Raw genomic sequence first — 17,001 nt, 5'->3', positions numbered from 1 at the left:
CCCATTTTATAGCGGCTTGCAGTGGGCTGAACAAGGATTATTAGTTCCGGGATGAAGATTCGGCATTTCAAGTGTTTTGCGCTGCTATGCTGTTAGCCGTGCACATTCCCTTGTGTGAACGTGTGCTTTTTGTGCGAAAGAAGCTCGGACCTTCTGCGCAGCAAATTCCTCCGTTCACGCGATTTTCGCACGAGCGATATGATTTTTTTCACGACTATTTAAGCGTGAAAACCACGATTGTGCGAACGAGCCCTAATAGGGAATTCTGTGTGAACTTTCAGGTAATTTTATGAGTTTACTGTATTAACCCTGTGTTGTAATATTTATATTCTAACGCATGTCTTAAAAGGCAGAATTATTGCCCTCATACAGCATCAATGGTAAGCATCCGGGTATACCTCAGTAGCATCTACTTTGTATCAGTCCTGCATGAGATGTTCACATTTTAAGGCTTCTTTCCCATGAGCGTATATCATCCGGCTGTTTTCACGGACGGACGATATACACTGTGATCTGATGCATTGGATTCCAATGCATCAGATCACATGGCCCTATTCTCGCGACGTTAAAGCGCCTGGCGGGCCAATATAGTGCCAGGCATTTTTACATCGGGCACAAAAGATAGTCCTGGAACTATTTTTTGGGCCGGAATATGTCGGCCGCTGCATGGGTTCCTATGAAAAGCCAATGACAGCGGCAGGAGGTGGGAAGGAGTTTAGCAGCGTGGCTGCTAAACTCCCTCCCTCTGCTCTCCTCCCCACTTGCTCTTTGTAATGGGAGGGGGCGGGGGTGGAGCTAAATGCTGCCCGATCTCGCCCCCTCCCTTTGCTGAAAATGGCAAGGAGCGGAGAGGGGGAGGTAGTTTAGCAGAGCTAAGCTCTCTCTCCCCGCCCGATAGTATTCCGGCTGCGGTGTATACTCGCCGCACCTGGGCCGTCTGAAAGGGCACTAAAACAGTAAATGCCTCTCGTTTGTGTGATTCTTGGCGGTGACGCGGCCGGACGGAAATTGTAGCGCCCATGTGAGAGAGCCCTAAAACTAATACTTTGTTTATGTACCCTTTGACTCTATGACAGAATTCAGTCTTCTTGCGTTGGTGTCTATCAGCATGGCACATCTTGACTTGGCAAGCTTTGATTCATCTTTGTTGGATTTCTTTAACATGACAAAAACCTGGCATTTCAATAGGAGTGTGAAGACTTTTTATATCCACTGTTTGCATGTTCAATAACTTTGAATGCATGCAAGAGGCTGGTACACACATACCAAGTTACATTTATGCCACAGCATTGTATGGCCAATCTTCCTGGGATTTGGAGGGTAAAACGTGTACTCAGGGGCATAGCTAAAGGCTCATGGGCCCGGGTGCAACTGCATCCTCTGCATCCCCTATAGTTACGCCAGTGCATGTACTCATGACTTTGTTCAGTTCTTTACAATGTATATATTGTGAGACGGTGACCGGCAAGGTGCTGGAGGGCAGGTATGTGTCGCCTAGGATGCTGTCCTATGCTGCCTTGGGGAGCGCTTGGGCAGATACGTGCCACCGAGCAGCCTGGGCTCGTTGGAGGAAGCCGGCAGTATAGTGTTAGTAGCATTAAGCTACTAACACGCTGTAGCAAGTAAGTGGCTCCAAGCCGCATAATCCGGGCCGGCTTTTCCTGGAGTGACCAAAGTGAAGGGTGGGATGGTCACTCCCATGTACCAGGTGAGGCTGGTACCAGGCCATATAAAGCCTGGGCCTACAGGGCCTAGGAGAGAGCTGAGACCTCTGCAGGTCTGAGAGTCCTGGCTGGCTGTGTGCCGGAGCCATTTTGGTTACCAGTGTGTAGACAGGGACGCTCCATGTATAGTAAGTGCTCAGACGAGCAGGATTTACTTTATGTTTGCCTGATGTAAAGGCCTGTATTTTGCTTTGTTTGCTTGGAAATAAACCCAGGCAAAGCCTGGACTAAAGACTTTATCCCATGTGTCACTGTCTCTGACTGCTTATGCCCAGGTTGCTACCGATCCTAAACGCTAATCCCTCACATATGGTGGGGGATGCGGGCACTCGGTCTTAAAGAGACATACACCAATTAATGGACATTTTGCTGCAGCAGCTGGAGAACCGATGCTAAGGGCAACCGCCCAACTGAGATTGACGGGAGAGTGCTGTAACCCCCATGTCCTGGGTGAAAGCTGCAACGGCGCAGCAACCAGACACGGCCAAGATGGAAGAACTGATAAAGCAGCTGGTACAAATGAACGTGCAGCAACAGCAAGCGTTGGCCCAGCAGCAACAAGTGGCGGCGACCCAGCATAAGGTCCATGAGGAGGCCATGAATGCTCAGGCCGAGACTAATGCTCTCCTGGCGCAAAGTCTGCAGAGGTCGTCTGGTTCGCTCCCCACTACCCGTACCGCGGTACAGGCGGCCTTACAAAAGATGACACCCACCGATGACATCGAGGCCTATCTCGCGGTCTTTGAGAGAGTGGCCGAGAGGGAGAAGTTACCGGCGCCTCAGTGGGCTGAGGTAGTAGCGCCTTTCCTGACGGGAGAACCCCAAAAGGCCTATTTTGACCTCGGTAAGCAGGGTGCCAAGGACTATATTAAGCTCAAAGGTGAGATCCTGGCACGCTTGGGCGTGGACACCCATGTGCGGGCCCGACGGGTGCACAACTGGACTTTTGCTGACCACCTGCCAACCCGCTCCCAGATGTACGACCTGTTTCACCTGGTGAGAAAGTGGCTGCAACCGGAGGAGTCGACCCCAGCGGAGATTGTGCAAAAAGTTGTTCTGGACAAATTTCTCCGCTCGTTGCCCCCTGCAATCCAGCGCTGGGTGGGACAATGGGGTCCCCAGGACGTGGACCAACTCGTGAGCCTCGTCGAGAGGTATAAAGCCACGGAGGACTTACTGCAAGCCGTGCCTCCTCGACGTTCCAACCCCGGGAACAGCAAGTCGGCCGGAGCACCTGGTAAGACTGTTCCGTATGTCAGGGGTGTCAAAAGTGTCCCAAAGGGAGGCGGCTCAGAGGGGGATCATTTGGGACAGAAGAGGAGTCCCAACTGGACAGTCTGGTCCCGGGTAGAACCCCAAGGGGACCGGGGCCCCGTACTGTGTTGGCGCTGTCGTGAGCCCGGGCATATTGCCGCCAACTGTCCACTTACTGTGGAACCAATGGACTGTGACTCTGCCTGGCGGAGGTCAATGTTCGCACGGCCAGTATGTTCTGCAGAGACTGCGTCAGAGACTGATCGACCATTATGTCACATAAAGGTGTATGACTTTGCGGTGACAGCTCTACTGGACTCAGGGAGCTTGGTTACGCTGGTGCATTCCAGCTTGGTCGATCCCACAACCGTCACCGGCCGTCGCATGGGGGTTGTTTGTGTGCATGGGGACACCAAGGAGTATCCTATTGCCCTTGTAAGACTTGAGACTCCGTGTGGACTTGCCACCCATGAGGTGGGCGTCGTAAAATCCTTAATGCACACTGTGATCCTCGGGAGAGACTTTCCCCTATTTTGGGACTTGTGGCGACACCGAGGGTCGTCTGCAAATAAGGTTCATGATAATGCAAATGTGTATGATGTGTCTCCAGAACCATTTGACCCTGAGGGTACGGTTCCAGCAGTAGGGGTGACCCAAGAGAATGGGGATAACTTTCCCTTAACAGTACTAGCGGGTGAGACGGAGGTACAGGACGAAGTGGTTGCTATGCCTGACTTAGAGGTCTCACGTGCCAATTTCGGAACTGAGCAGCTCCGAGACCCCACCTTAGTAAAGGCCAGTACTAAATGGGGAGCCTCAATTCCCAGGGGCTGATACTGTGTTTCCACACCTGGCAGTCAATCAAGAATTGTTGTATCAGGTTGACAAGGTCCGTGGGTAGGTTGTGGAACAGCTGGTGGTACCTCAGTCCTATCGTAGGATGGTCTTAGACCTGGCGCACAAGCATGTGCTGGGAGGTCATCTCGGGAGCGAAAAGACTAGGGAACGCATCCTTCAGCGTTTTTTCTGGCCGGGGGTACATGGTGATGTAAAACGTTACTGTGAGTCGTGCCCGGAGTGTCAAATAAGAGCTCCTATGCCCCATTACCGGAGCCCCTTAGTGCCCTTGCCCATCACAGAGGTGCCGTTTGAGCGGATCGCTATGGACCTAGTTGGGCCCTTGGTAAAGTCTGCCCGGGGTCACCAACATATATTAGTGGTTGTAGACTATGCCACCCGTTACCCCGAAGCCGTTCCTTTACGCAATACGTCATCCAAGGGTATTGCAAAGGAACTACTTCACATGTTCTCCCGCACGGGCATACCAAAAGAGATCCTGACGGACCAAGGAACCCCCTTTATGTCAAAGGTCATGAAGGAATTGTGTAAGCTGCTGAATATTAAAGGGGTTGTCCCGCGAAACAAAGTGGGGGTATACACTTCTGTATGGCCATATTAATGCACTTTGTAATGTACATTGTGCATTAATTATGAGCCATACAGAAGTTATTCACTTACCTGTTCCGTTGCTAGCGTCCCCGTCTCCATGGTGCCGTCTAATTTTCAGCATCTAATCTCCCGATTAGACGCGCTTGCGCAGTCCGGTCTTCTCTGTGTTGAATGGGGCGCTCATGCTGCAGAGCTGCTCTTCGTAGCTCCGCCCCATCACGTGTGTCGATTCCAGCCAATCAGGAGGCTGGAATCGGCAATGGAACGCACAGAAGACCTGCGGTCAACCGTGGGTGAAGATCCCGGCGGTCATCTTCGCAAGGTAAGTAAGAAGTCACCGGAGCGCGGGGATTCGGTAAGTACTACACGTTTTTTTTTTTTTTATCCCTGCATCGGGTTTGTCTCGCGCCGAACGGGGGGGGGCTATTGAAAAAAAAAAAAACCCGTTTCGGCGCGGGACAACCCCTTTAAGCACTTACGGACGTCTGTGTACCACCCACAGACGGATGGTCTGGTTGAGAGATTTAATAAGACCCTAAAAAGCATGCTAAAAAAGGTAGTCAATAAGGATGGGAAGGACTGGGACTGTCTGCTGCCATATTTAATGTTCTCAATCCGTGAAGTCCCACAATCCTCCACTGGGTTCTCTCCCTTTGAATTAGTTTATGGTAGACATCCCCGAGGGCTCCTTGATGTAGCTAAGGAGACCTGGGAGCACGAGTCCACCCCCTACAGGAGTGTTATTGAACACATCTCCCTCATGCAAGATCGAATTGCGGCGGTCATGCCCATTGTTAGAGAACATTTACAGCAGGCTCAAGAAGCCCAAAGCTGGGTATATAACCGGTCCGCCAAGGTGAGAACCTTCAACCCTGGGGATCGGGTACTAGTGTTGGTGCCCACCCTAGAAAGTAAATTCCAAGCAAAATGGCAAGGGCCCTATGAAATAATTGAGAAAGTCGGAGAGGTAAATTATAAGGTATACCAGCCAGGTAGGCGGAAACCAGAACAGTTGTACCATGTAAACCTAATTAAGCCATGGAAGGACAGAGAAGCCCTGACTGCAGTGAGCACACCCCATGGTGGGGTCCCAGAGGTGTGTGTATCAGGGTCCCTGTCCAAATCCCAACAACAAGAGTCGAGGGAATTTATACAACGTAATTCAGATGTGTTCTCTGATATACCAGGGTGTACTGGTGTCATAAAACACGACATTATAACTGAACCAGGGGTAAAGGTTCAGTTGAAACCGTACAGGGTTCCAGAAGCCCGCAGACGAGCCATCTCACAGGAGGTCAAGAAAATGCTAGACCTCGGAGTAATTGAGGAGTCGAAAAGCGAATGGTCCAGCCCTATCGTGCTGATACCAAAACCTGATGGCTCTCTGCGCTTCTGTAACGACTTCCGGAAGCTAAATGACGTGTCAAAATTTGACGCATACCCAATGCCGAGAGTGGACGAGTTAATTGAGAGACTGGGTCATGCCAGGTACTTTTCCACTCTCGACCTTACTAAAGGCTACTGGCAGGTTCCCCTTACAGAGAGCGCGAAAGAAAAGACCGCGTTTGCCACACCAGAAGGGTTGTTTCAGTACATCTGCCTACCCTTCGGTTTGCATGGAGCCCCAGCAACCTTCCAAAGATTGATGGATATCATACTCAAACCCCATCGTCAATATGCGTCAGCATATTTAGATGATATCATCATCTTTAGCGAAGACTGGGACAGCCATCTACCCAAGGTACAGGCAGTACTGAACTCGCTTAGAAAAGCAGGGCTCACAGCAAACCCAAAGAAGTGCGCCCTGGGTCTTGAAGAAGCACGATACCTGGGGTATATAATAGGTAGGGGTATTATAAAACCCCAGGTCAATAAAGTTGAAGCCGTTCAGAACTGGCCACAACCCACAACTAAAAAGCAGGTGAGAGCCTTTTTAGGCATTGTAGGGTACTATAGGCGGTCCGTGCAAAACTTTGCTAGCATAGCAGCGCCCCTAACAGACTTAACCAAGAACAGTAAGTCAGTCATGGTCAAGTGGAACCCTGACGCAGAAAAGGCGTTCCAAGAATTAAAACGGGCCCTCTGTAAACGTCCAGTGTTAGTCACACCCAACTTTAAAAGGGAATTTATTGTCCAAACAGACGCATCCGATGTGGGACTGGGAGCAGTTCTGTCCCAAGAAGTAGAGGGAGAGGAACATCCCGTAATTTATCTGAGCAGGAAGCTCATGCCACCGGAAAAAAAATTACAGTATCGTTGAGCGGGAGTGCCTAGCCATCAAGTGGGCCCTGGAATCCCTAAAATACTACCTGCTAGGTCGTCACTTCAGGCTGATCACAGACCACTCCCCCTTAACCTGGATGTCACAGGCAAAAGAAAGAAATGCCAGAGTCACTAGATGGTTCCTGACCCTTCAAAATTTTAGTTTTTCGGTAGAGCACAGGGCCGGAAAGCTACAGGGCAATGCCGATGCCTTATCAAGGACGCATTGCATGACGGCGAAAGGTGTCCGACCCCACAGGCTCGAACAGAGGGGGAGGGTATGTGAGACGGTGACCGGCAAGGTGCTGGAGGGCAGGTATGTGTCGCCTAAGATGCTCTCCTATGCTGCCTTGGGGAGCGCTTGGGCCGATACGTGCCAACGAGCAGCCTGGGCTCGGTGGAGGAAGCCGGCAGTATAGTGTTAGTAGCATTAAGCTACTAACACGCTGTAGCAAGTAAGTGGCTTAAGCCGCATAATCCGGGCCGGCTTTTCCTGGAGTGACCAAAGCGAAGGGTGGGATGGTTACTCCCATGTACCAGGTGAGGCTAGTACCAGGCCATATAAAGCCTGGGCCTACAGGGCCTAGGAGAGAGCTGAGACCTCTGCAGGTCTGAGAGTGCTGGCTGGCTGTGTGCAGGAGCCATTTTGGTTACCAGTGTGTAGACAGGGACGCTCCATGTATAGTAAGTGCTCAGACGAGCAGGATTTACTTTATGTTTGCCTGATGTAAAGGCCTGTATTTTGCTTTGTTTGCTTGGAAATAAACCCAGGCAAAGCTTGGACTAAAGACTTTATCCAATGTGTCACTGTCTCTGACTGCTTATGCCCAGGTTGCTACCGATCCTAAACGCTAATCCCTCACAATATGTAGAGTATAACTATTTAGGTCTTGATGTGAGTTTTAAAAACTGGATGAAGCCCTCTATTGACATTTGTGTCGCTCTTATAATTATTAACTTCAATGGGGAAAAAATATGAAAAAGATGTAAAATGAGTAATAATCATCACCACAGAAAAACGGGAAAAGAAGTTTAAAAGCTTTTTCTAAAAATGCTTCAAAAACCATAGAAGCTAATTGTGGAAAAACTTCATTTATTGCCCATAGTTTTGACATGTTTATTTGCAGTCTCTTTGGTCCAATAGCAATGCAGCTTTGAGTCATAAAACAAAAGTGTAAACCCTTAATATCTAGGATGTGGGCTTGGTGGGTGAGGGAAACGTGGTGATCCTCCCATGTGTGGCCCCATGGGTCTTGGCACAGGTGGACTTGTGACAGCAATGCGCGGTGTTGGCATCATTGAACCATCTCTTCTTGGTGCTAAGTTGTTTGATGAGCTTGGTCCATTACCTGGAAGCGGGCTTGTATGTCCTGCATTAACCGGGCTCTCTTAGAAGAAACAAAAGATAGTTATGTTGGCTTAACTTTCACCCATTAAGGGCCAAGGGTCATAAATATATGATGCTTGGTCCTGGGCTTTAATCCAATAGTAAAAATAAGGCACAGGATTAAAGCTCCTGCTCCTCTAATTTAAAAGGAGCAGGTTGGGTTCTCAGCTGTCATTGACAGCTGAGGACCCAGAGGAGAACACAGAAGCCGCTTTTAACCCCTTCTGTCTTCACCTCAACAAGTTACATAGTGCTCAGTGAGTGCTATGTAGACATGGAGGAAGAAGCAGTGATGTTTCCTGCATGGGACCCGACAATCATGTAATCACTGCAGGTTCTTAATAGACCCATGACCACCTCTGACAGTGACTACTTTTATACTAGGAGGATGTTTTCCCCTGTAACTGGGTCTCCTATGAATGCTTCAGCTACAGTGGAAAAGTGTGAAATAAAGTAAAACATACAGTGTGAATGATCCTCAGAGGTCTTATATAAACAAATTGTAGAGGCAGCAGCACTCCTCTGGAGTACACCAATAGGTGTAAGGTGTGGGGCTGGTATGTACAAAGCTCAAAAAAGTCCTGACCCCTAGGACTATAAAGTTCATCCGAGTAACATATAAATTGAGCAGCACAGCCAGCATCCAAAGAAATTCAAACTTTACAGCGAAAATAATTTTGGCAGGTCAGGAAAAAAAATAGAGCCCTAAAATCGTTAAAATGAATCTGGTCCAAATCAGTGTATGTTTATAATACATGAGCATTTTCATTAAAATTGCCATATCTGTTTTTTAGATACTATATTTCCCTAAGAAACCCATTTTTGTATTGTCCCAATGCATATAACATATGAACCAACCTGCTATCCAATACCGAGAGTACCCTGGAATATCAATGCAATCTTAATTTTAGATTACATTGTAAACTGACCTAGCACACTTAGCTCCACCCCATACATACTGTACAGAAGCTTCCCTTGACTTTGTTTCATACCTGCTGCAGCATTTTGTAGTCTGAGGGCATTTCTTGCACTTGGAGGCAATAAGTCTTCGAGATCTCTCATGACGGAATTAGCTTGTGTGTTATTATTCCGCTTATTCTTTTCCTCCTCTCTTTGCTGGGGAAGGAAATTGCGATTACATCTCCGTGCAATTAGAAGATAACAGGATTATAGTTCAACTCCATGACAAGTAGAAGTTCTGGTCCTTTCTTATTAATCCATGTGCAAACCTATTACATCTAAATGAGGCACATGCTAAATATTTAGACTTAATTGACTTTGGCAGACCTTGTGTAATGCACCGTAAAAGAACAACCGCTAGACTTAATTTCTCAATTGAAGTTTTTTCTTTGCCTTTCCAAATTGTCTTCCATTCTCGATAAATCTACGTATTTTGGCTGTTTGTCATTTAATAAAATTACATCTTACCATTTGCATTTTCTTCTTTAAATCTATGTTTGCTTGCTGGTAGGCTTTGGATACGGCATTGAGGTAATAAATTGCTAATCTGGAAGACATATTTGTAGAGTACAGGCATTAGTAAACATTGCAGTTGTATGGGATGTATTATGTGCTACATAGCAGTCAATGAGAGGTGTGCAAGTGCACACAATATGCAAGCAGATGCGTTAAGCACTGCATAATGATGTGAAAAAAGGAATACATCTGGACCTCATTGGGATAAAAAGTAGAGATGAGCGAGTATACTCGCTAAAGGCAATTGCTGGAGCGAGCATTGCCCTGAGCGAGTACCTGCCCGCTCGAGACTGAAGGTTCGGGTGCCGGCGCGGGGGAGCGGTGAGTAGCGGCAGTCAGCAGGAGGGAGCGAGGGGGAGAGAGGGAGAGAGAGATCCCCCCTCCATTCCGCCCTGCTCTCCCCCGCAGCTCCCTGCCCGCCACCGGCACCCGAAGCTTCCGTCTCGAGCGGGGAGATACTCGCTAAAGGCAATGCTCGCTCGAGCAATTGCCTTTAGCGAGTATACTCGCTCATCTCTAATAAATAGCCATTAAATTGGGACGTGCTAGTGTCCCATGCACAAAAAAATGTGCCCTATGTGCGCAAAAAGTGCAGTAAAATACGCTGTTATGCATGCAAAATAGCTCAGTTGCACATACACCTGTTTGAAGGCACACTTAGGCCTCGTTCACACGAGTGTATGTTCACGCGTACTTTTTGAACCATTGGTATCCCTATGATGTGTTCTCATGTCCGTGTTTTACAGGCATGCAAAGGCGTACACCTGCAAAGGATAGGACATGCGTGCACCACATAGGTCCATGGTGCGTGTAAATATTTTCCGCAGGGAGTCTCCTCATCATTGAACACTGTGACAGCACTGTCACAGTATTCACTGACAAGAGGACTCCCAGCAGGGATGAAGGAATCCCCTGTCTCAGCTGTGACAGCTGTGGCAAAGGATCGCGATGTTCTCCCATTTATTTCAGTGGGGCTGCCACTGCTGCCGGCGGCCCTATTGAAAGCAATGGGCTGCTGGCAACCCCTCCAGTGATTTTCGGGGAAGGGATTGAAATATAAGCCCTTCCCTGAAAATCATCCCTAACATGTGTAAAAAATATTTAAAAAATATATACTCCTCTCTCCACCGCTGCTGGAGCTCAGCCGCGTCTAACCACTTGTCTCCCTGCACTGCTCTGAAGCTCCTTCAGCAGGCAAGGATTTAAAATCCCCGTCTGCTGAAAGGGCTGTATCTGATTGGATGAGCACTGAGCCAATCACAGGCAGCGCTCAGCCATTCATTGAATGACAGCTGGGCACTGCCTGTGATTGGTCACAGTGCTCAGCCAATCATAGGCAGCGCTCAGGCTTCATTCAGACGAGCATATTTTGGCTATGTCTAGTGGGCACAGCAGACCAAGTGAATATCTCAGTAAGGGCTTCTTCACATAACTGTGCTTGCTAAACATAGAGAATAGAACCCATTGATCTCAATTAGTTTGACCTCTCAAAATGTCAGACCTGCTCTAGTTTCCTAGGGGAAGGGTGTGACACTGCGCAAAACATGGGAAAAAGAACACATCTGCACCTCATTAGGCTTAAATAGCCATCAAATCCATGGAAAGAGTGTGTCACGCCTGCGTGTGAGCTGGCCCTGCATACGCAGAAACTACAGTACTATGTGCAGACACATGCACAAACCTACCTCTTCAAACCTCATACATGCGCGCACACGCTACTGTGTTACAGCAAGCGTTTTTGCGCATAGTCTCATGTGAAGAATCTCTAATATATGAATAACTACAGGTAAACAAAAAAAGTGATAAGGAAATTCCCCAATAATACACTCAGTGCCATCGCATTCAGGCTGGTATTCACCAGAACAATCCCATCATTGAAACAAAACATTTGATCATTGTTAGAGGAGTTTTCACACAACTTAAAATTGCCTCCCATCCACTTTGTCCATCCTGGTTGCTTCTGACCTGGACATGTGACTGCTGCAGCCAATCACTAGCTATATAAAGCCACTGCTTTGGCTGCAGAAGTCACATGTCTTGGTCAGCAGCCACCAGGAAGGACAAAGTGATCGTGAGGCAATGTTAAGTTGTGTGAAAACTCATCTAAGTTGGGACTTACATCATAAGGAGAATAGCCGGTATGATTAGTCCAGGATTTGCAATAGAACTGAGAATTTTGGCAACAAAGGGTGGAAAGTCACTTTCCATAGTTTCTTGGATAACATCAAACATTCGTTTCTTCCCACTAGGAGCAACAGAAGTGTTAGTTTGTATAAACATAGAATCCTAAATTAATAACCTATACATAATATGGTGAAAACATCCTTTTATGTAAGACTGTAATGTGTCTGCTAGGTTAATGTCGGGAAACATGCCTGTCTAGCAAACGCACACCAACAGTGAGAATTAGCACAAGTTACTATGGCTGGCAACATCTGCAGGTTTTCATCCTCTTACCTCCTCAGGCGGTACAAGGTCTTTAGCTGCTACAAATCCCCAGGATCCATCACCTGACATTTTGATATATACTTTGTATAGTCTTGAATTTCGGGGCGCATATGGTGACGGCCTTGGTTGGTGTCAGCGGTGGGTCATTTACTTATATATATTTATATTACATAATATATTTAATTCTGTAATTTTTTAAATGTATTCGTGTAACTATTTTTTCAATATCAATGTCCCCCATGATGTCATATAAGACTCTGTGAGTCATTCACATTTTTTCTTAATTTCACACTTTCCACTGTAGCTTGGGCATTCATCGGAGCCCCAGTTACAGGGAAAAACATCCCCCTGTAGTGACAATAGTTAGTAACAGAGCTGATATGGACTTGCTAGGACCCTGCAGCTCTACCATGGCAGGGGGCACCCTGCGGTCACGTGATTGCTGAGTCAAATAGTGGAAATAACACTTCTGCTTTCTCTCTTCACTGCATAGTGCTCACTAAGCACTATGTAGCCTGTAAAGGAGAAGGCAGAAGCCAGAGAACCCAACTTCCTCCTGCTAGATTGCAGGAACTAGAGCTTTAATCTCACACCGTATTTTTACTATTGGACGGGATTAAAGCCGAGGACCAAGCGCTGTCAATTTACAGTACTTATTCCTTAGGGCTCACTCACACGGGCGCATCGGCACCCGTACACATGCGCCCATGTAACTGACAGTTAGAAGACGGGCGTACCTGAAGATGGCCGTCTCTCTCCAGCGCTGATGAAAGAACACATGACCGGCAATGAAGCCGGTCACATGTTTTTCCTCCCGGTGCTGCCGAGAGACATCCGTCTTCGGGTACGGCTGTCTGCTGGCTGCAGTAACACGGGCGCCGATCCGACTGTGTGACTGAGCCCTTAAGGGATTAACGATTAAATGCTAGCATTACCTAACCAGCTATCAACTAGCTGTAGATGTTTTACTTTTGATCGTAAACTTTGCAGTTTCCAGCTACACTTACATATAGGATAACTGGCAGCAGAATGCTCATTGGGCTGACCAAAACCCATATACATATGTACGTTTGGCCTAGCGTACATACATTCTGATTGCAGAGAGGGGAGAAAGCTGCCGTCAGAGCAGCCTATCTCCCATAGAACAAAAGGATTGGTCAGCTGAAATCCAATATGCCCCCCAACATCTGCCACCAGGACAATGTCAGGGGGCCACCATATATATTAGCTGATCGGCTGGCCCTGCTGAAATTGGCAGGTTCAGCCAACTGAAATCTAATGTGTATGGCAAGCCTTAAAGAGAACCTGTCATGCCTTCAAGACTAATTGTAGTTGGTCACAAAATATGAACACATTTGAATTACAGCTCATAGCATTAGTGTAGTTATATGATCGTACCTGAAAGGTCCGCAGTCAAATGAAGGTGGGAGAGACATGATTGTGTACGCTACCGGCAGTAGACTCAAGAACAGGATGAGCAGAAGAAGACCCATGTAAAAGTTATTTGACTTAGATGCTTTAAATACACGTTCATGAGGAACATTACTACTCATCACTGCCCAACATTGGAAGTACATAGAGGTCAGCAATCGGAGGACGTTGATTCCTATCAATCCAGGCGCATAAAAAGAGCCCATCCTGCAATGTTCAAACACAAATTAGTTAAGTTTAAGCCACAGTAGAGAATCAGCGAAAATTTGGGAGTGCACAACAACGTCTGGAGGGGGGATTTGCTTTGATCAAACCCTTAAGGACTGTTGACTTTTTAAGCTTTTTTTGCCTTTGTGTTCGAAGAGCTTAAAGGGATTCTGTCATCGGGTTCATGAAGCTTGATTCGGAGCTGAACTCTGAGCCATGGAGGCCGGCTATACCGGCCTCTTTTGGCGTACATCACACAGACGGACAGCTCTCACCCCTTTTGAGCATAGGGAGAGAGCTGGCACTGTGCATGTTGCAGCCAAGGAGAGGCCAACATTGCCCACCTCAGAGCTCAGCTTTGAGTCAAATGTCAGGAAGCTGGTGACAGAATCCCTTTAAACTTTATTTTTCCATCAACATGGCCATATGAGGGTTTGTATTTTGTAGTAGAATTTATATTTTTTATTGGTACCATTAAAGGCATCATATAATGTATTGAAAGACTTTAAAACAATTTTAAATGGGGTAAAATGGAAAAGAAATGCAATCATGCCATTTTGTTTTTTTATGCAGTGCAGTAAAAATTGAATTTTCACTTTATTTTATGGGTGAGTTCAATTATAAGCATAACAAATGTATGTTTTTTTATTATGCTTTGCAACCTTAAAAAAACTTTGTTTTAAAAATGTGCTTTTTGACATCATGTTCTAACACCCATAACATTTTTAGTTTTCTGTCTATGAGGCTGTGTGAGGACTATTGTGGGGCAAAAAATGAGTACAAACCAGAGATGAGCGAGCACGCTCGGTAAAGGCCGCTACTCCAGCGAGCATCGCTCTTCTCGAGTAACTGCATACTCGTCCGAGCAAATGCGGCAGGGGTGAGCAGGTGGGAGCCGGATGCTCGCTTGAGTATCTGCCTTTACCGAGCGTGCTCGCTCATCTCTAATGCAAACCAATGGCATTAGGTGTTTTGCCATCTAATTACAACCCACTGAAATAATGAAATTCCTTGATGGGTAACTTTGTAAATTAGTTTTTCATACCTCTATAAAAAACATAAAGATAAGAACTTTAAAATTTCCAATTCAAAAAAATCTAAATATTGCCTGCTTCAGATGTATTAATATGGTTCAATAACTTTTATTAAAAGCTAATAACATAAACATGGTATGACTTTACAAAATACAGTAAATGTGTGTCAAAGAGCATCAGAGTCTTGTCTTTTCTGCAAGGACTATATCATATGGTGCTTCCATCTTATATTCTTTAATAGCAAGAACTAAGTCAAAGAAGAAGAAAGTAAGAAAGGAAAGGTAGGAGAAAAAAGAAGACAGAGAGGGGGGAAAAGAAAAAAAGGCGGAAAAGGGAAACAAAACCCACCCGATTAGACCTATACCTTGAATCAAAGAGAAAGAGAAGGTCAACCCTCTGTTTGGTTTAGTATAAATAGGCACTGCACCACGCATTATTCAAATATCCATCTCAGGAGAGGAGCAGAAAATGAACCAAGGTCCCCAAATGGCAATAAAGGCAGGCATCCACTGTGTTATCCTCCACCAATAGTTTGTGCATGTGCATGATATCATTAATGGACTCAGTCGTTAACACTTTATTATCTTCATTTGCATGTAAAGGGGCCACAGAATCTGTTTGCATAGCCAATCATGTGATTAATCACACGCCAAGCTGTGCAAAAGGTGCATTGTTCAGCTCATGGCAGATTACAATGTTATCTGCCGCCTCGGGTGGTGATAACAACCTGCAGTCTACTGAAAGATAAATGTGTTTGCTTTACATCTCAGTAGCTGAAGGATGGATTTTAAGTTCACCCTAAAATCATCATTCAAATCAGTGCAGGATGCCTGCGTTTGCATGTAACAATTATCGCTCATTTTCAGCTGTTTGAACGAATTGTAAGCAATAATCATTATGTGTAAATGGGCCTTAACTGTGGGTTGACTACCAGCAGGACCTGGAACAGAGACCAGTTATAAGCAGGTAGCAAACCATCCCATGCTTTTAACAGGATAATCCAGTGTGGAAGTAGAGGAGAAATGTTTTTGAATAACCCTTGTGGAAGCCAGAATAACCCCTGAATGGGAAGTGGTGTAAGGTCTTGTACCATCTCCACCCACAACTTTCTGCTGCCAGTGGTGTAAGAAGTCCAGGACACAGCTGCAGATGGAAGCCCTAAAATAGTGTGACTCCCACTCCTCCTAAAACCTTAGGCCTTATTCACACAAACGTTTTTACGTGGCTAATAATAGGACATTGGGAGCCGAAAACGGCGACCAATTTTATATGCAGCCAGAAAAGATAGGTCTTGCCCTATCTTTTTGCTAAGATACACTGGAGGCTCCCATAGACTCCAATGGGAGCTGAAAAAAATGGAGGGGAGGGAGTTTAGCTGCGTTTAGCGCTAGGAAAATATTACAGCTGTCTCTAGTTAAACATTAGAAGTCATTCCGAGGATTTATGCCGACCGAGGGATTTCTACGCTGCAGCATATATTTTCGCTAATACGCCACAGCCACCCGTGTGAATAAAAAGAAAACACTTATTTAGATTGGGACTTGATCACAGCTTTTTTCTTTTCACTCGATTTTCGCTCGCGATGCGGCCAATGTGAGAATGCATACGCTCACATGAAGGGTGCCTTAGGGTAAGGGAAGAAGCGATAGCTCAAGTGAGGCTTAGCGCCTCTCCACACAAACCTGGAGGTCAGTCTATGGAGGGATATCAAAAAGGCTCTAGGAAGATCCAAGGGCAGAGTTTGGATAAATAGAGAAGGTTTGGGAGAGTATCCATTCTGATGTGTTTTTTTAGAGTAGAGCATCAAAAACAAATATTTTTTTCCACAATTGAAGAAAATGAAATGAAATGAAGTAATATAGGTAGGTAATGCAAAGATATTCATCCATATCAGTTCTGTCCTCCTGCATACAACAGACCCCACAAGTATAACAAGCACCAAATGTATAAAAGAGACAGTTTGGCCGGTTAATATCCTTTGGCTTTTATCAGCTAAGGTTACCGCTTGAAGTGGAGCAGGAGAGTTAGCAAACATAGTAATTATTTTAATTAACATATTTTCTGCGTCTTTTGTGTTGTCAGACAAGAAAAGGTGAAGAAGTTAAAAAAACTGCAGATTTTTTATACTAAACAAGGTTTTGCTGCTCATTTTCACACAGCCGTTCAGGCTGTTCGGTTCTATAACCTAGACTCACCATCCTGATGATGCGGTCACTGCATTAAGAACCGCGGAAACGCGTAGATGGTGTTAGCAAGCCTAAGATAGCCTTATTGTTGTGCTTGACATGCCACAGATAATTACATCATTGTATATCGGGCTATCTATGCT

The 17,001-nt window shown here is 46.2% G+C and overlaps 1 protein-coding gene across 1 annotated transcript in view; it reads right to left on the bottom strand.

The window, feature by feature from the left end:
• Positions 1–7,871: 7,871 nt before the first annotated feature.
• The window catches only part of TMC2 (transmembrane channel like 2), a 98,114-nt gene continuing 88,984 nt past the window's right edge, over positions 7,872–17,001 (bottom strand). Inside the window, exons 16-20 of the mRNA XM_066584678.1 lie at positions 13,399–13,638; positions 11,672–11,797; positions 9,505–9,583; positions 9,069–9,192; positions 7,872–8,077 (exon numbers count right to left, since the gene is read on the bottom strand). Of these exons, the coding sequence (XP_066440775.1) occupies positions 7,872–8,077; positions 9,069–9,192; positions 9,505–9,583; positions 11,672–11,797; positions 13,399–13,638 (775 nt within the window). The remainder of the gene's footprint in view (positions 8,078–9,068; positions 9,193–9,504; positions 9,584–11,671; positions 11,798–13,398; positions 13,639–17,001) is intronic.

Source organism: Eleutherodactylus coqui, chromosome 12 (assembly GCF_035609145.1).
Source record: "Eleutherodactylus coqui strain aEleCoq1 chromosome 12, aEleCoq1.hap1, whole genome shotgun sequence".
Taxonomy (NCBI): domain Eukaryota; kingdom Metazoa; phylum Chordata; class Amphibia; order Anura; family Eleutherodactylidae; genus Eleutherodactylus; species Eleutherodactylus coqui.
This window is presented reverse-complemented; position numbering and strand designations above follow the sequence as displayed.